The sequence below is a fragment of the Camelus bactrianus genome, chromosome 1, assembly GCF_048773025.1.
Source record: "Camelus bactrianus isolate YW-2024 breed Bactrian camel chromosome 1, ASM4877302v1, whole genome shotgun sequence".
In the NCBI taxonomy this organism is placed as follows: Eukaryota; Metazoa; Chordata; class Mammalia; order Artiodactyla; family Camelidae; genus Camelus; species Camelus bactrianus.
Genome location: NC_133539.1, coordinates 82,051,851 through 82,071,311, shown reverse-complemented (window position 1 = coordinate 82,071,311; position 19,461 = coordinate 82,051,851). Strand labels below are relative to the sequence as shown.

Genomic DNA, 19,461 nt, shown 5'->3' with positions numbered 1-19,461 from the left:
GACATGGCAGGTTCTTCGCATTTCACTTGGTGTGGAAAATATGTAACGCTGATATGCCCCTCTGCCTTTTCTCCAGGTGCCTTCAAAAAGTAAAATAAATTAATGCTACTGTCATTAATTGGGTTTGAGACTACAGGCAGGTAATTTCCTGCCACTTGTCCATAAAATGAATGCAGGCAATGAGTTGAATTTTCTGTGGTGCTGAGGGTGAAGCGGTGTGCAGCTGTGACTAGGTGTCTGTACTGGGATGGGGTAATTTCACAAGGCAGTGTAGTCAGCAGGGTTCCAGGTAGAGTCCTGTACCTCGTTAGAAGGAAAACAGTGAGAGGGTGATAGAACCACTTCCTGGTCTCCCAAGAGTCTGTTAAAATGGAACTTTCAGTTTCTTCATGGACATAAAGTGAATTTAAAAAGGTAAGATGGCACTGACTTTCTTCAAGTTTAAATTTTAATAGTCCATTAGCTGTAATTTTTAAAATATTTTTATTCTGAAAACGAATTTTCCACAATAATGCCGTTAGTTCAAAAAAATGAGCTCATTTATCTGGCTTTTCTACAAAGGATAATTGAAACATTTAAGGCAAGATTCACTTATTCATCTCCATTTTAGAATGGAAAGAAAGTAGCAGACTTCAGGTACTGGTTAAGGTTAACAAAATACGGGAAAGCTCCTTTTCTTTTTTTCCTTCTGGTCATTTCCTGTGTAAGAGCTTTACATTACTATGGATATTTTATATTAAGACACTTTTGTTTCTGACTTGCTTTATAAACCCACTTTAAAATTTAAAGGCACACAATAAAGCTTTATGCATTTATTAAAATATACACATTTTGGTAAATTTTCCCTTAGTTTCTTGATAAATCAATATATTATCAACACCACAGTCATTTAAAAATAAAACACACTTTATAACATATCTGCATATTCTTTCTTTCTTCATGACACTACACACCCCATTGTACAGTGCACCAATGGGAATTAGAAACCACAAGACAAACAAACTTTAACAAATACAGCAAGTTCATACCAGGAAAAAAAAAAAAAAAAAAAAGCAGAGAACACCACCAGAAATTACCATCTGCAAAAAGCAAGTTGTACTTCTCAAGGACCAAACAAAAGTGAAACAAGTTAGTAAAATTTACAAGCTGTATTTATAACTTTGGATATGAATTAAACAGTAACGTTTCCTTTCCACAGTGAGAAAAGCTAGAACGTGAGTCCTGTTGTAGATGGTGTGACTACATGGGATGAGGACTGTAGCTGCTCTTTAAAAGACCTGCAGCCCCTTCTACCAGCCCAGACGGTTGAGGTATTTATGCGCCATTGGAGCATTAACTGTGCCTTTGCTTTGGAAAGTGAGGGATTCTAGGGTAGATTCTAGCCTTCGGAGTGTTAAGGTGAGTGTGGGAAACAAAGCATCGGCAACCGTCAAGATCAATCAATAGGAGATGTGCAAGGAACAGCCTCCTCACCCCAATATTGGAATATCACAGTTCTTCCTAGTCTGCACTTCCACAATTCCCTTTGGCCAGTCATCAATGCCAATGTCAGGAAAACAGGAAAGAAAAGAAAAGAAAAGAAAAAAGCACAGAGGGAGTCCCTAACAAAAAAATGCAGGCTGCCTGTCTCCTAGTTCTAATATAAAGCCATTTTCTTTCCTTATTATACCAAAATGCACGCAGTGTTCTTGTACAGTAGGAAATTACAGTTACACGCTTTCGGAAGACTTTAAGCCCAAAGCTGTCTTTGTGAAAGCCCTGTGTGAATTTTGTAACTCCATGCACAAAGCATGCGGTTTAATGATTCTAATACTATTTTAGTTGATACTACAAAATATACGTTCACTTTTGATGGGCTTCACAATTTCCGCTAATCCCTTTCGGGCCTTAAATCCTAAAAAACAAAAACAAAAGCAAAGCAAGCAAACAAACGAAAACCCCAAACATTTTCTTAGAGAAGTAGTTTTGGCAAAAGGCAAGTGCCTAGGTATTTCAGAACGATGCCTGAGTCACTGAAGCCGGGCAAGATGACGAAAGCGTTTTGGAAACGAGGTTGCTCCTCAGGGTGAAAAATATTACAACAGCCGCACTTCTAAAAGCTTAGTGAAAACAGAAGTAGACACAGGAATACCAGTTTTGTACACGAAAGGAGCTTTTTGCTACTCATCACCGTTGAAAAATGGAAAGTAAACGCCCGAGTGAAACAGCATCCACCCGGGGTCCCGCGGGCGGCGGCCTGGTGCGGGGGGGTGCTGCTTCTGCGCCTGCGCGCTGTTTAATGATTGGCTCTGGGACGGCCGCGCCCCCACGGGGGCCAGTTGGCGCCTCGCTCTCTCTGAGGGACCCCAGAGGGCCCTGTGGACAAGCGTGTCCTCCGCGTCAGGGAGGCGTCTGCACGCAGGAGAAACCGGGCCTGCGCGAAAATTCTGGCTAGGAAACTCCTCCTTGACAAGTCGAGCTCTAAATGGCATGAAAACGGAGTGCGAGTTCCATGAGGCGAATTTGGAGCATGTGTTTCCTTTGCTCTGCCCTCCCCGCCAGCGTAAGAAATGAAGGCAGTGCTCCCAGACCCGAGGGCTGCAACCCAGGAGTGGACTATTAACCGCTGCCCGGACTCGGTGAGTTGACCCTAGCCGTGGCTTCAGACACATTTCCTGATTTCTGACATCTCCACCCAACAAGACGTTCTAATCTGAAATACAGAATTGGTAAACCTGTGGCTGACCCTCAGTGGGCTTCCACTGACATCTTGGTCCTGGTAAAAGCTGGTGGAAAAGGGGACAGCAATTTCCTCCAGTGTTTTAGGCTGATCCTCAGGCTCTTGTAGCTTCTCTGTAACGCGGAGAAGAGGTCTACCTTTGTAAGGTGGACTTCCAAGTGGGATGTAAAGGAGGACAACTTTATCAACCCTTTTCAGGAGAATAAGGGAAAGACATTTCTTTGAAGGAGTTTGTATTCTGTTTCCCAGTAATTAGTGGGTTTGTATCCTGACCCATCCACAGGTTCTAGAGAAGGATGGATCATTAAATTCAACAATTTTTTTCCTGTTTATTAAACAGGCTCATCATGAGCGTTATGTGGACATTTGGTTAGGTATTTGTTTGTTACTAAGAACTAGAACTTCACCTAATTTTGTCATTCAATTCCTTTCACTAGTTTTAAATGGGTTTGCACTTAAGTTGAGTAAACCTTGGAGCTGAGGTTTTACTGTTTACATCAGATAGATATAAACTGTTGTTAGGTTTGGTTGTTTAAACTAACTGCTGAAAATTTTAAAGGGGCTGCGAATAAGTGTGTGTCATCTGTCCACGTGTTAAATGACCATACTTCTCGTATGTTATTGATGAAATCAGACAGGACTCAAAGGAAGAATCATACATTGCTTTGATATGGACAATTTTTCCCCCTTTAATACATTAAGTCTGCTTTGAGTGTGTATGTGATTGACTTCCTCCTTGCCTTTGGCAGATGAAGCCACTGCCCCAGCTTAAAGTCCAGCCTTCCCTGATTCATACTTTCATTTCCTCAATGCCTCCCCACCCAAGGAGAGCCAGCCAGTTTACTTCAACATTCACATCTACCTGTGTGTGAGCCCTGACCTGCTTTCTCAGCAATATTGGCTGTAGTTCTATATATAAATCACTTTGTCAGATGAGCACTCCTGTCAGATGAGCTTCTTGTTTTCCCTTGAAGGAGGCACTGTACAAATTGTTAGTCAGAAGACAGCTATCAGCCACAGCCTACATTTTACTCATGCTAATCTTCCCCTTGGCAAGCCTCTCCCTCATTTCTACCTGGAGAAATTCTGCCTGTTCCACAAGGCTCAACACAAGGGCTGCATTCTCTATAATCTTTCCAGTGGAGGGAGGTCTTTTCCATATTTGAACACCACCCCCACCATGATAACTCCCTCAGCTCGCCTGTCACTTTCACTATTGTTCTTTATTTACGTATCCTATTTCCCCTATTTCTTATGCCACAGCACATAAGCTCTGCACAAAAAGATTGTTAAATAAATATTTCATTTTCCATTCATCCATCCACCTGTGCATCCCATCTGATCATCAGATACTTACTGAACTTCCTCTATATGCCAGTCACATGTCGTTGGTAAAATCTAGCTCTGAAGCTTATCTGTGGGTTTCAACGATCTATGCTATTGCAGTTCTCTGCCCTCATGGGGAACGACTTGTTTTTATCATGCAGGAATACTTCTTGCTGTCATTACCAACAATTCCTTATTTTTTAAGTTGCCCCCTCATTGGCAAATTTAGCAATGCATAGCAGGGATCTGCATTTGTACACTAAATACACTTCTAGCTTTGTCTTAGCCTTTCTATTTATATTTTTATTTGTCCCAGTTTCCTCACTGAATTCTTTTGTATTATATATATTTTGATAGCCACCTCACATCCTCTTGAAATGAAACAGAGTACTAATAAATAGAATACAGTTTTAAAAAATCAAGTTATTGGCTCCAAACCACAAATCTGCATGATGAAATCTCGCTGAAAGAGCCCTTGCTATAGAGAATTCAATAAAATATAGGTCTTCCTTGGACTCTGTTCAAGGGGCTAAGTTTCTGAGGTAATTGTAGGGTGATCTTTCTTTTAACATAGTCCCACAAATGTGGTCTTAAGACAATGAATTAGGAAACATTAATATAATCATTCTAGTGACGAATGGTATTTGAAAACTGCATTGTGAAATCTGGGACTGTTTCACAGAGGCTGATAAATGTGAGGGAAAAACATGTCTATTTATCTTGAAAAACTTTTTCTATCATATTAGCTAATTAAAAAACTGAGTGAGTTTAAAAAACTGGGTGAGTGAGATGACTAATTTACTTTAGGGCAATAAAGAGAGCAAAGCTTAAAAAATATAGAGATGCTGGGGAGTACATAGCTCAAATGATAGAGCGCATGCTTAACTTGCATGAGGTCCTGGGTTCAATTCCAGTACCTCCTCTGAAAAAAATAAATAAGTAAACCTAATTACCTCCCTTCCAAAAATAAAATAAAATAAAACTAAGTTATTTTAAAAATATAGAGATGCTATTTGAGAGAAATGACTCCAAAAATGAGAGTAGTTAGTAGAGAGGATCTTCATGAAATTAATACCAGTAGGGTTAACCAAAGCATGTGTTCTCTCTTCTTGGGCTACAGAAACCGCATACCTCTCCCACCAGACAATTGTTACTCTAATACCTGCACCTCACTAGTGAAAGGAAGCTCTTTCACTCACGTTAAGATTTTGTTATTTTGCATTCATCTTTCCCTTTGAACACTTTTAATGAATGTAGCCCCACCCCATCTATCTGAATGTATCTCAAGTTTAACAGATTGTATTTAAACTAGGCAGATTTGTAGAGTCCTAAGACCAGTTCAGAACTTTGTTTTTACAAAAATTGCTGATAACTAATTCAGTCCCCAAGAATATATTTCACACACCAGGCGCTGTATCTTTATGGTTAAGTTTAGGGAAGAGAAAATACGCCATTGCCAAGCATTACATTAAAATGACAAAATGACCTCAGGAAACCAGAGTTCTTAACAGCTGATACAGTGGAAGGCTTGGTTGTTTTATCTACATTCAACATTGTGGGGCTGTGAGCCTCCAGGGTTTAAATGTTACATTTCTTTTTATTCCCATCACTTAGGACTTGGTACATTCTTGATCAGTGTTAGTTTCATAAAAAAAAGTTTGCCTCCTCTATAATTCCAAAGCATGCCAAGATGGTACAAACTTCAACCTTTAAGAAAGAATAGACTTAAACATTGGTTGATCTCCTGGAAAATTTTTCGGATAATGCTAGATCCAGTAGACAGAGAGAGCAAAGATTCTGCTATTTTGATCCCCTTTTAGGAAATTCTTATAAATATTTTAGCTTGATCCAAATTGTTCCTTCACATACATGCGTACACATCTCAGGGCAGTGTTGGAATCCCTGTAACCGAAGACTATAATGCACAGACCATATGTTTTTTCTTGTTGCAGATTTTCTCTTCTGACTTGTTTCTGAGAAAATACGTGTAGGTATTTGGCCCAAATTTAGACCTTACCAGGTAGATTTTTCTCTGGATTTCAGTGAAACTGCTCTGGGAAATAGTAGGAAAGATACATGTCTAATAGAGAGCTACTCCAGGGAAACAAAGTTCAGAAGTGAAATGCGATCTCATGGAATGCAATTACCTAAGTAGCTGTGCTTCAACAGTTTTGTTTTCAGAGTAGCACCCACCTATCAAGTGGTTGCTTTATCTCAAAAAAAATACAGAATGTATAATTTTAGAAATCTGCAATAGAATTTGCAATGTGATCTCAGTGGCTGGGTCACTTCTCCTTGTAAAATTTTTTATCTGATCATAGAACAAACAGCCTACTTCTTCAAGGCATATTAGTGCCATGAAATCGTGCTCCCACTTTGCCCTCTTCATCGTATCAGCAGGAGCTTAGAATCTGGGATAAGAGAAGGCATGACAGAGCGTTAATTTCTGCCAGTGCCCTTCTGGTCTTCACTGTAAGAGATGGTTATTTAGTTTTTTTCTGGGCATTTAGGTAGAGCTTTGATGGTGCTTCTTACCATATTATTGGGTCTGCATGACTGCTTTACAGTGAGTCTGAAATCTTTAGGGTCCTGGTCTCAGAGTCCCTGACCTTTGCTACATCCTAAAGTTCTGGTTTGGAGACCTGTGAGAACCTTGGCGCATAAAAAGAAGTATGCATCTCATTGAATTTGTTTTTGTGAGATTTCAGGACAAAATGTTGCCTGCTGAGCTGAGGAAGTGCCAAATGCCACCTGACTTTGGGGAATGACTCTCAGCCTAGCATGCTGAGAATAGAGCTGTGCCCTCATGGTCTCAGGTGGTTGAAATGCTGCCTTGTGCCCACCCCCCCACCTGCTTCGGCACATCTCCAGGAGGAGCTGCAGCCTCAGTGTGGCCCAAGACCCTGCTTCTTGGGGTCATAGTAAGAAATCAAAAAGATTCAACCAGCAAAGCAAAGGCCTGGGAAACATTTGCTGCCATCAGCTCTGATGGTTGCACCTAAGATAGAATTTCTTGTAGCTTCTTGTTTAATTTTTTTTTAACAAGGGGACCAGTACGGGACCCTGGTTAAACCCTTCGACAGAGCTATCCTGAAGAGCAGAGGTGGCAAATGACAGGCTATGACTGGGGACTAACTTTGGGGAAGGCTGGATTTTTGAAATGAGAGCCCAAGAAGTTTCCACCTTCTAGCCCCAGGTTAAGTTACTAAAAATAAATCACCATCATTTCTACACATTTCTTGCATGTTCACTCCTACTCTGGAGAGTAATCTAACTCATCGTTTGCAATCAGGGCCTCTGAGTTCTGTTTGTGTTTGCTTTTGCTCTTCGCTTTGCTACTTGTCCGGGTGTTTGCCTGCGCATCTGACATTTGCTGGTAATAGAAGCCTTTGTCTTCCGCTGGCCCGCCCCAGTTCTCCTGGCTCTCGCCCTCTGTGGCGTAGGAGAAACCCTCCTCCACCGAGAAGGGGTCGTCCACGTCGTAGCGCTGGTACGTGCTTTGGTGCAGGGCTGCTTCTCGGGCGCTGATTTCCAGGGTGCTGTTCCAGATGCCGTATCCAAAATAAATGAGCATACCTGCAGTGAGGGAGGGGGAGGCACAGGTGAATAAGCAGTTGCTTTGGGATCCATGGGACAAGCAGGGAGATCACTCTTGATGGTGAATGCAGAGCTGGTGGTGGATGTGTTTTCTTTGGTCTACAGTGTTTTGAAAAGACTCAAATTAGATGCCATTTAAAAATTGGGAGATCTTGCGTTAAGCAACCCATATTTACAGCTTCCCCTAAAAAAGTCAGAAGGTCTGACAACACTGCACCCACATTCCTATCTGGAGACTTTTGGCTGGAGGTGAGAACTGGCTGCCTCTTTAGACAGGATATGGGCTCTTGAGGTCTCTTCTGTCCCCACCTCCTATTTGACATCCAGCTCACTATACTCACGTAGGTGCCAGACAGGAATTTGCATTTTCTACACTGGGTTAAATAGTTATGGGTCACTGACAGTGTATTCCCAACCTTCTCATAGCATTTTATTATCCCACACCTCTACTTAGGGACTCCATCTTTTATTTCACCACTTAGCAACATGCATATATTGCCCTACAATTTACTTTGCCATTTTTCACTTACCAGTGTCATAATACATAACTGCTGTTCAGAGCTGTCCACTTTCTTTTGTGGACTTTCAGAGTGTCTAGTGCATGTTACTGTTATGGCCCTTAGAACATCTAGTGTGTTATTCTGTCTTATAGACTGCAGAAGATTGGCACTTAACGTTTGTTGAATGAATGAATGAGAACTCCTGATGAGCATGAAAAGTCCAGTGCAGCCGCCTTGTTTTGATGTCATTCCCAACAAAGGAAAGAAACCTGCCTGCCTAGTTAAATATATCGCATTAATGTAGACCAATATTCCATTTCTATTAGAATTTTTAGGAAAAAAATGAGAATAGTTTGAGACCCCATTTTCTACCTTGAAAAGCCCATGAAGGCTCAGGGCCTGGAACACTGAGAACTCAGGGCCTCGAACACAGAACCGTAGCCTTGGAGGCCAGGAGACATGAGGGTTAAGAGTGAGCTCTGGGTTTAAATCCTGCCTCCACCACTATGAGCTGTGTAACCCTGGACCAGCTACTGAGCCTCTTTGTGCCTCAGCTTTCTCTTCTATGAAACCATGAGAGTATTGTACCTATACCATGGGTTTGCTGTGAGGAGGAAATGAGATAAGCAGTGGTTCTCAACCTAGCTGCACCTGGAAGGTCACCTGGGAAGTTTTGGAACAATCCTGATACCTGAGCCTCCTGCCTGGAGAGTCTGATTTAATTACTCTGCAGTGTGACCCAAACATAGGCATTTTTAAAGCTTCGCAGATGACTACAGTGGTCAGCCAAGGCTGAGAATCCCTGAGATCAGGAACGTTAAAGCTCTTGATGCATGTGCTCTACCGCCAACTCTGGCCATATTGTGGCCGGGCCCCTGGGGGCCCCTGGGTTATGCACCCTCCTTCCACGCCCCGATGTCCTCTTGGGTGGCTCTAGTCTCTTTGACTTTGCAAACCTTGCGGGCATCTGCCGGGCTGTTCGCTTAGAACCACAAGGTGAAGCTTGCTTTCTGCTCTGGTGCTTGAGGGATCCTGCTCCCTTTTGAATGTGAAGTGTGTCTTTTTAAGCTTGGATTTCTCCCTCCTTGTCTCAAATGACTCTCTCCCCTCCCCCTTCCCCCTGTGAAATCAACTTTCCAGGAGCCAAAGTAAGCAGAGATTTATAGTTCTAATTGGTAGTAAATCCTGGAGTTAATCATTTGCAGATGTAGCTATTACTTCTCAAATAGCAACTTCATTTTTCTGACTATAGATCTACTCTTTCTTGTCTGGGGGTGGGGAGTGGCCACAGCGCATAGTTATTATCCTTGTATAGAACAAGGCACCAAATTAAGGTCTCTTCTAAAAGGTCCAGTATGCTGCTTCTTGGAGAACGTCTCTGTTGGAAGCACATTTGAGATCTGAGAATAAATTTCAGAAGACCAAGTTTATCATCAGGCACACACCTCCATTTGCCCAGGTTTTCTTTCTTGCTGGCTTTTCTCCTAGACATCCAGGCAGGTGCCAAAGCTTGCCTTCTCTTCCTGCTTGGTATCTATTATATCAATTCTTTCCTCTTTGATCTCCTTCTCAGACCCTATTTATAAGACTTACTTCCCTACTAAGCTTAATACCATTTTCTTCTTTCCCCCTTGTCCCTAACTTCTCTCCTCTGTACTACACAGGTCATCATTCAAGCACTGCTTTGACGTCTGTTCTGACAAACCTTCCTCTGCCCCGACCAGGTATTGGGGTATCAGGTAGATTGATTTATGGGAATTCTCTGAGAGCCTTTGGTGTGATTATGCATAAAATAATTGCTATTTAGAGCTGGAAAAGAGCCTCTGTCATTTATCTATCTGACTACCTTCATTTTACAGAAGAAGAAATGGAAGCTGGGAAAGACTAAGTCACTTGAGTGGCTCTGAGAAGGGCAACCCCAGCATTCCGTGTGGACAGAGGAAAGGCTCTAGCACATCCAACCCTCCACCGCGCCCCCGCCCCGGCTGGGCCATGAACTGTGCCTAGTGCAGTAAATATTCAGTATGAGGTTAGGTCTTATTTTTGGAGTGGCTGGGCCTGAAAGGAACACGAGTATGTGTGTGTGTGTGTATGTGTGTATATGTGTCTGTGCACAAATGTGTCGACTGTGATTACTTTGGGAAAGCAGTCCATGGAAAACTGCCACATAAATATTTATGGGCGTTTTAATGTTTGCTCTGAGCCCCCTACAGTTTCAAAGGTGTGTTATTCTGTCTTCAAAAATGCATTTCAAATATGAGTGCTATGAGCCAAGGAGGAACTGTGTGCCTGCAGCCCAACAGAACGGGTCGCTGGCCAGACAAACGCAGCTCCTGGGTCTTGACATCCTGTCTGCCTTCATCCCTCTTGCTGGCCTTTGAGTCAACTCAGGAAAGTGGTGTGTGGTAGAGAAGAATTGGAGACAAGGAAAAATGGAAGGGGACAAAGAAACAGGGGAACAAATGAAGGGAGGGAGGGAATCAGAGGAGAGAGAGAGAAGAGAGACAAACATGTATTACCATCTGTCACACATCAACAAGGGCTTTGTGTCAGAGGAGTAAACAGAGCCGCTAAAAGCCTGCTGTGTAGAAGCAGGGTGTTTTGTTTCTGCTACTTTTTTCAGTTGGCTTAGAGAACTAGCATGAGGTAGTTTCTGAAAAATCTGTGGGGGTTCTGGGAATCCTGAATCATCTGAACTAGACTTCACCCAGCGCTTCTGGTGCTGAGGTCCTAGGATGATGCATCACATCATTATGTCGTACCTTTCTCCCAAAATGTTCTACAAATGTTATTTTGTTTAGACTCCTCCTAGCCTGTTTGGGAATGGTGTGTGTGTGTGTTGGGGGAGGTTATGATTATATGCATTACACAGGCAGGAAACTTGGGGCACAGGACAAAATACAGAATTTTCCACAGCTGCAGTTAAAACCCTTCTGGGTCCCTCCATGTCCTAATCCAGGGTACTTCCAGCTGTTATTTCTCCCATCTACCAGGGGTGGCTGTGAGGTAGAGACTGATCAGAAACAATTTTGCTTGAATTTACTTTTGAAGAATTCAAAACTTACAGAGGTGGAGAGACTTGAATAAAGAAGGCCCTCTACTCATCACTCGCCCCCTCCCCTGCCCCTTTCTCTTTAGCTCATTTTGAAATAAATCCCTTGCATCCTGTTTCATCTGTAAATATTTTAGTATCTAACTCTAAAGTAGACCCCTTTAAAAAACTTAGTATCATTATCACATCTAAAAACAAATAATGATTCCTTAATATCATCTGCTATCCAGCAGCATTAAAATTTCCCTGAATTTTATACAGGTGGAGATAAACTCTTCACCTTTTGAGGCTATACACTTATTCCAGTGATGCTATCATTGCTTGAAATAGTTTTTGGACCCTGTATTTAGGTTGTTGCTGGGATTGGCACCATATCTTTTGTAAACCTTTACAGATGGTAAAGTTTTATCTTTTGAGAGTGGACTTACTTTTGGCATAAGCCAGAAGTCAAGAATAAGCCTCAAGAATAAGATGGCTAATTGGTAAATAATATTATTTATTCTATTTGATTATTTAATTCTCCTATTCCTTAAAATCTTAGATCTACTGTTTTGTAGTTACACATCTGATGTTTGAAAAACTTAAAGTCAAGTATGATGTTAAAAATCAAACAGGAATCAGCTTTTGTGCTGAGCTGGGTCATGGAGGCCCCCCTGCTGGACTGGAGTGATTTTTTTAGTTGATGGATCATGAACAGTAGGGGACACTCAAGGCAGCAACTAGTTAGCAGCAGGCACAGAAGTGTTTCAATATTTTAACAACCAACACTGCTTGACTGGGCACCTGCTAATGGCCATGAGTCATGTGAGAGGCTGTTTGCGTTGAAGGGAAATATTCAAAGGGAGGCCCTGACTTCTTTTCCAGGCCAAAGTTCTTCAGTGGAGAATGTGCCTGTGAGAGGTTTGGGTTAGATAAGATGAAGAATCATGCCTTCAGCAATTGAATGGGTTTTCTTTATGTGACAGAACACCTTGTGATTGGAAAGCCCTTTATAGAAACGCACTTTCTCGTCCATCATCCCAGAGAAGTTAAGAACTGCACCATACACCAGTGATAAAAATGGCACTGGAACTCACATCTCTGGAGTCTGGATGGAGGGCTGCTCCCATCCCACCCAGTGGCCTCCGGGGAGGGTTTAAGGTTGCCAAGCTGCCTTCAGTGCCAGGCACCCCAGCATCAGCTGGAAAAATGCCTGCTTATTCCCCCGGTGTTGGTGCATCCTGTGCAAATTAAGCAAAAGACCTCAAACCTGTAAGTGAGAGGGGTAGGGTAGTGGGCCCTCTAGATCATATGGGAAAAATCCTAGAATAAAAATTCAGTTTGGAAAAGAGGCTGGGTGACCTGGTGCTTGACAAATTTCCAACCCTGCAGGCACAAGCTCAGGTTGTGAAGCAGGTTCCTGATCTCTGGAGTCCCCCAGGAGCTTTCTGTCCTCTGCCCGTGGCTCCACGCTCAGGGCAGCTGGGCCAGAAGAGGTGGGCCACCTGACCTCCGGCTGGGTGGAGCTGTCTCTTCCTGGGGCGTGCTTTCCAGCAGGAAGCCCTGCCCTCTGCAGATAACTGAGGCACTTTGTTATGTCCAGAGGTTTTTTTAAATTTATTTTTTATTTTTACTACTCTGGGATCAACTTTCCAAAACAGACACTTGCTTATGCAGAAATGAAGACTGGACGGTAATGAGAAGGTAGCCTCCCATCCAGCACAATCCCCACCAACTCCCACTCTGCTGGTTATTTTTTAAATACCACCACAAGCCCTGTTGATTATAATAACATTAAGGTTTGTTTAATACGGCGTGGCCAGGAAGAGCAGGCTCAGGATGGAATGGGGACCAGGGGAGATTCTTTCCTGGCCCTGCAGCTGATCTAACATAAAGTCACCTTCTCTATGCCTCAGTTTCCCATCTGCAAAATGGACCTGGCGACCCTTATTTTATTTGAGGAGTATAATGCCTGTAAGACAGAATGCAGTCCTGTTAAAGAATATGAAAAAGTCTAGCAATCCAAGCTAGCAATCCCACTTCTAGCTCAACAGAAGCCCAAGGGTAATGTGTTTGCGTGTCCACCAAAAACATGTACAAGAATGCTGATAGCTGCTCTGTTCGTACTGGACACATGCTAAATGTCCATGGACACCAGAATGGATAAATCCACTGTGGTACATTGACACAGCGGAAGGCTAGACCACAAGGAGAATGAAGAAACTAAAACTACAAGCACAATATGGGTGAATCTCGCAGAGGTAATGTTGAGGGCAGGAAGCCCATAGCCCACTCTTTCCTGGCTTTTCTCTTCTGGGTGCACCACACATGCCTGCTCCAGGGCGTTCACTGTGATGTGCCCTTTTTCCTTCTCAGCTGCCACTGGGTGCAGGGCCATGGGTCACTCTGCCCCCTCCTCCCCAGGCATCTTCCTGTCTAGCCCAGCACCCTGCCAGCCTGCAGCCTCCACAGGGTTCACTGACATCCCCCCTCCTTCTTGGAATCACCCTGACCCTGTTGCCACCCTCATCCTGGCCTCCATGATTTTTCTGAGTGTGACTTTGATGTTGAACCTGCCAATTGTTTTCTCGTCTCCTAAAAGGAGAATTTCACACTTAGGTACGGAACATGTCTTGGTGCCCTCTCCAGTCTCAATTCATGGCCCCCTTCTCTCCCTCCTCTTCCTATCATCACAATGGCTGTTTTGAGTCAATTTCCAATAGGATTTCAGATGAGCACTCAGGCATAGACCATAAAGTGTGCCTTCTCTGTGGGATATTTATGTTTTGGTGTAGGATTTATGAGATCCATTGCCCAAATCACAAGTCCTATCTGTCCTCTAAAGCTATAGACAAGAATTTGTTTTCCTCAAGGGACTGAAAAAATTCCGATGAAAACTTGGCAGCACCCAAGGTAAGGGTGCCTGTGAGCTGGTCTAAATGATGGTTAATTTACAGTAAAGGCCCACAGGGACTAGTAGACCTGGCAGATGACTGGAAAACACCATCGTGAAGTATTCTCACTGGTCCCTGCTAGTTTCATATTCCCTGAGACTCTGCCCAACCTGTTGAGGTGTTCTTTTACAAAACTGCATCATCTAAGAGAAGGAAATGAAGGCTGCTTTGTGCTCATTTTGTTGGGATTATTAAACATTTGGTATTTGTGTTATTTCTCTTGTTTGAAGGAAGAGAAACAAGTGCTGGGTAGTCTTGTTGGGACTGTGCCTCGTTTTACTCTGTGAGTTGTGCTCTTCTGAAGGTCAAGAGCTTAACAAAACATTGTTACAAAAATGCTGTAATTAAGATTCATTTAGAGGAGGTTGGGGGGAAATGTGTCTTAGAAGATTATAAAGTTATGACTCAGTCTAACCATGTAAATCTTAACAAAAAAGTAGCTGGTGTTTCACAAAAAGCTCCATTTAGAAATCTACTGTTCTCCCCAGAAAATTTATATTATAAATAGATTAAAAAGAAAAACCTGACATTTTGGAAGCTCAGAAGTATAGTGATGGGATATTTATTCTATAAGATTATCAAAGATTTTGTAAGCTAATTTGGAGTTGTGGGGTGGATGTATTTTATATATGCCAAAATAGGGAGTTTTGTGGTTAAATTATCTGCCCTGCTTGCTAATATCTTCTTATTCTTCTCTCTAGATCAGTGGCTGTCAAGTTTGAGCAAGCATCAGAATTACCCGGAGGGCTTGTTAGAACCTAAATTGCCCCCGGGGATTCTGATTCTGTCTGTAGTTCTGAAATTGTCTTTCTAACTGTTTCCATGTAATATTGATGCTGCTGGTCTGGGACCACAGTTTGAGAACCACCATTCTATATCATTGTAAATCTGGCTGCTCATTAAAATTACTTAGGGGAGCTTTCAAACTACCCAGTGCTTGGCCATGCCAGATAAATTGAACCAGGGTGTCTCTCTTGGGGAATACTGGGCAGAGAACGTTTCAGAAGCAACTCAGGTAATGCTGATGTGTAGTCAGGGTTGAGAATCTTTATTCCAGCAAAACTGACTCCTACACCAAAGATCATGATACCAGAGCAGTTAGCAGCTGGCGGCGGGGTGCTTGTTGAACTGCAGGCTCCGGTGCCCTCTGTCTGGCCAGCTCAGGCTGCAGGGTGGCGTGCTCCCACGTCAGGGAGTATCAGTTTCTGTATCAGAGCCAGTTTGAAGTCTGTGCTATCGGCAAGATTACAAAAGGTTCTCTGGGAGTTTTCTTCTGCCTGATAACTGGGAAAGCAGCCTGAGTCAGAACAGGTTCACACTGTACTTTGGCATATGATAGCTAGTCTGGGGGACAATGAATCATTTTAGATTTTTAAAGAAAGGCAGGAAATAAATAGTTTTTATTGCTTTCCCCGATACTTTCTTATTTAATCCCCAAACAGCAACCAGATCAAGGCTAGTAGAATTATCTGCATTTTTACAGATGAGTTCACTTAACTAAGGAGAACTTCCCAAGGTCACAGGGAAGTGGCAGAGCTGTGATTTGAGCTTGGGGCTGTCTGACTCCAAAGGCAAGGGCCCCTGCCACGTCACCACTTTTGCAAAATTCATCTCGTGCTCCAGAGACATAGATATTATGCAAGACTGACTACATAGTTTTTGAGTCCCAGTGTAAAAGGAAACCATGGGGCTTCTTGTTAAAAAACTGTTGGGGATTCACGAAGACAGCACCAGAGCATCAGACCAGATGTGAGGCCCTGTGTGACTGCACAGGTCATCTACCCGTGAAGCCAGCTCTGATGTTATGTGTTAATCTGCACAGACTACATATCAAACACTCTGAGCAAATAGGAAGATCTGCTCAGAGGCACTCTGGTGGGAAGGTAGGAGCCCCAGGTCTGAGCCTGGAGCTTCTGGATTGTAGTAATAGCCCTGTGCATAACTTTGTGTTATTCCTGTTGACCTTGAGCATGGTACTTAACCTCTTGGAGGTCCAGTTTACTTATCTATAAAATTGAGAGAGGGAGAAGTGGGGAAGTGGTGGACCATGTCAGTGTTTCTCAAACTCTGATATATTTCATTTTTATACCACATTTTTAGTACAGTTGCTGTGATCATGGACTCTGGACCACACCACCTGAATTCTAATTTGGTTTTGCTATATTCTAACTGTGTAGCCTCAGTCAAGGGCCTCAGTTTCTTCATCTGTAAAATGGAGATGGTTGTGAGGGTTAAATAAGTTAATATATGCAAAGCCCTTGGAACGATGGCTGCTATATAATGAGTGCTATAGTGTTAATGATTACTTTGACTCATATGGCACCTGTACTAGCACTAATATTTTTTCTTTAATTTGATTCACTTTTAAAATTTAAAAATAATTGCTAGATTCATGTGAGTGTGCATATTTTTCTAGTATATGTGAAAGGGTATAATAACTATATTTTAAAAAGTTCATTCATATACTGTCTCAAATCAGTCCAGATACTAACAATGGAATGGTCACCACCCTGTGGGTAACATTGTGCTAGGTGTTGAAGGCTTCTTCTAGTCTAAATAGTCCAGGAGCAGATGAATAAATGCATGTGTATTTGTATCTGTGCCTTCATTCATTTGACAAATACATGACTCTAATATTTCCACTCACTTCATTTTCTACCCATAGAGGAATATTCCTATTGTTTAGCTTCTTGTTCCAGTGAAAAAAATGTTTAAACAGAAAAGAGGGATTGTGAATAAATCATATAAATACTTCGAACTTTGACGAGTCAGTGGGGTCCTTTCAAGAGATCCCTTAAAGACTAACAAGGGATGAGGCTTAGAGTAGTGAAAAATTGGTACAAAATGCTTACAGGAAGGCATAGTATGGCCTTCAGAGGTGAAGAATTTGCTGGGAGACATAGGCCCTTTCCTTTGAGTACCATGTTTTCCCCTTACTTCCCCCTACCTAAATCTTATCTTATAGGCTCAGTTCAAATTCTACCTCCTCAAAGGCCTTTCTGGCTATTCTGGCTGGAAGTTTCCTTTTTCTCATCTGAAGGGTGCTTTATAATCATAGAGAAGTGTTGTTAAGCACGAGCTGTGTTCCAGGCACAGTGGTCACCATGCTGAACACCCATATCCCTGACCTCAAGGAGTCAGTAGGCTACAACTCAGTGCGTCTGTACTGCCAATTCATGTGTATTTGTCTTGCCTCCCTTAAGGCAGGGTTACTTATTCCTTGCTCTTATATTCCTCAAAGCACCTAAGGACCCTCTTTAACTAAGTATTTGTTATTGGAGATTCCAGGGAAATACAAAAATAGTAACTAAGGAAATTTAAAATTAGTCTTCCCTTAAACATCCCTCTCAAGTTATCATGAGCGCCAATCCCCAGACATTTCATTAACATCAGTGATTGTCATATATGATAAACATGTAATGAGAATATAATATAAATTTATCCCCAAGGAAAACTAGAAATCTTGGGAAAGATACAGGACTTCCTGAAGGCAATGAAAGTGAGTTTAGAGAAAGCAACTGCAATTCACTCAAAGCTGTGGACGTTGAGAACCTGGCAGAGTCCTACCAGTTATCAACAGAAGAAGAGAAAATCAACAAGGATGATGTTGTGGTGGGTACTTCCCAACAGAATAACTGGAATATCAAAGGATGAAGAAAGACCTTGGGAAAAGTGAAAAACTCTTGAATATTTTGTAAAAGTCAATAAAAAGTGAGGGCTGTTAAATGGTGCCATAATGTAATTTTGTCAAAAAATTGTGCCAAAAACCCCATACTTATCTCATACTTTGCTCATTTAAAAATATGGCATGATTGCTGTTTTAATTTAATTTTGTCAAATGCAAGATAAATACAATTTTTCATAATTTTTAGTTTGTCATAATTTTTAGTTTCTATAGATTCCAATCAGCCTTTCCGACCCTCACTTTTATATGTTATTTTTTTCCTTTTTAAAAGATGTGGATTCATTTTCAAGTGGACTTTTTATAGTACTAATTATCCACAAGGAGAATGTCCAGTAATAGTATAATAGTATTCAATGAAGTGATGGATTGATCAGTATCATTCTTCAGAACCAACAACCAAGATCATAACAGGCAGAAAGGGCACAATTGGCTTTTTTGACTCTGAAGCAGAAAGGAAAGATCCACAGAATCAGCAAGATTTCTCTTGGAATGGAGATGCCCAGTCCAGCTAGGAGGTGATTTTGGGATAAGCCTGTTTATGGCCTTAAAAGGGAATGCTCAAGGTTCCAAGGGAAGTTGCTTACCCACAAAGCACCAGACTGCAAACCGGATCCATGTGATGGTGGAGAGCTTTAGCATGAGATATATATTCACCAGCATGGCAAAGGCAGGCACAAAGGGGAGACAAGGGGCCATGTAGGGCAGCTTCTTGGGGTTCTCTGGCTGCTGCAGGATCACAAACACCAGAGCGCTGATCAGCAGCACCATCAGAACAACCAGAAGGATGGCCCACCAGCTCTTCTCTGAGATGTAGTCGGAACCAAAGATGATGAAGGAGCAGAAGATGAACATGAGGATGAAGAGCAGGAGCACACAGACAGTCACTGTGTGCCCCGTGGCTGCTGTGGGCCGGTCCATCTTGCCTGGAAGGCCCAGCTGGATCCTCATGGTGTAGTAACGGGGCCCAATAAGCTTCTTTAACTTGATGAGATAAATGTTTTCAGATTCGTCAGCTTCTATACCTGTGGTCATGTCCACGGTGCCATAGTTGGGGTGGTTGACATTGTAGGTTGACTTGTCTGATTTCCCAATGAGCATCTCATTGTCTCCCAAAGATGGTAAGTTCTTGGCTCCACATGTGTTGGTGGCTGGGCCGGAAAATTCTTCCCCTTCACTCATAGGAGAACAAACTTCCTTCTCACAGTCAGCCAGAATGCCCTCCTTCTTCTTTGTGTGCTCCTCAGACAAGAACTTGACAAAGCCATCAATGTCACTCTCTGGTTGGTATCGAAGGAGCAAGACGCAGACAGAGACCAAAGTGTAGGCGAGGAGGGTGCCGATGGACATCATCTCAATCAAGTCTCTCAGGCTGACTAATAGGGAGAGAAGGGCTGCCAGGAACCCTGACACGATGCAGGCCACCACTGGGGTCTCTGTGTAGGAGCTCACATGAGCCAGGAACCTGGAGGAAGAGGCAAGCAGAAGGTTAACAGTGGGCTATGCACGGTGATAGATTCAGCATGGCTTAACACCCCCTGGTCCTGCTTCTCCAGTTTACTTCTGGAACCACTGCTTTAAGTACAGCTGCTATTCCTACCCCAGGCTTTGGTTCCTGGAATATAATTTAGAGAGAATTCCCTTTAATTCCT

The 19,461-nt window shown here is 42.5% G+C and overlaps 1 protein-coding gene across 1 annotated transcript in view; it reads right to left on the bottom strand.

The window, feature by feature from the left end:
* Positions 1 to 520: 520 nt before the first annotated feature.
* Positions 521 to 19,461, bottom strand: part of SLC7A14 (solute carrier family 7 member 14) — a 105,537-nt gene continuing 86,596 nt past the window's right edge. Inside the window, exons 7-8 of the mRNA XM_074367911.1 lie at positions 18,397 to 19,274; positions 521 to 7,621 (exon numbers count right to left, since the gene is read on the bottom strand). Coding sequence (XP_074224012.1) covers positions 7,299 to 7,621; positions 18,397 to 19,274 — 1,201 coding nt within the window. The 3' untranslated portion in view covers positions 521 to 7,298. The remainder of the gene's footprint in view (positions 7,622 to 18,396; positions 19,275 to 19,461) is intronic.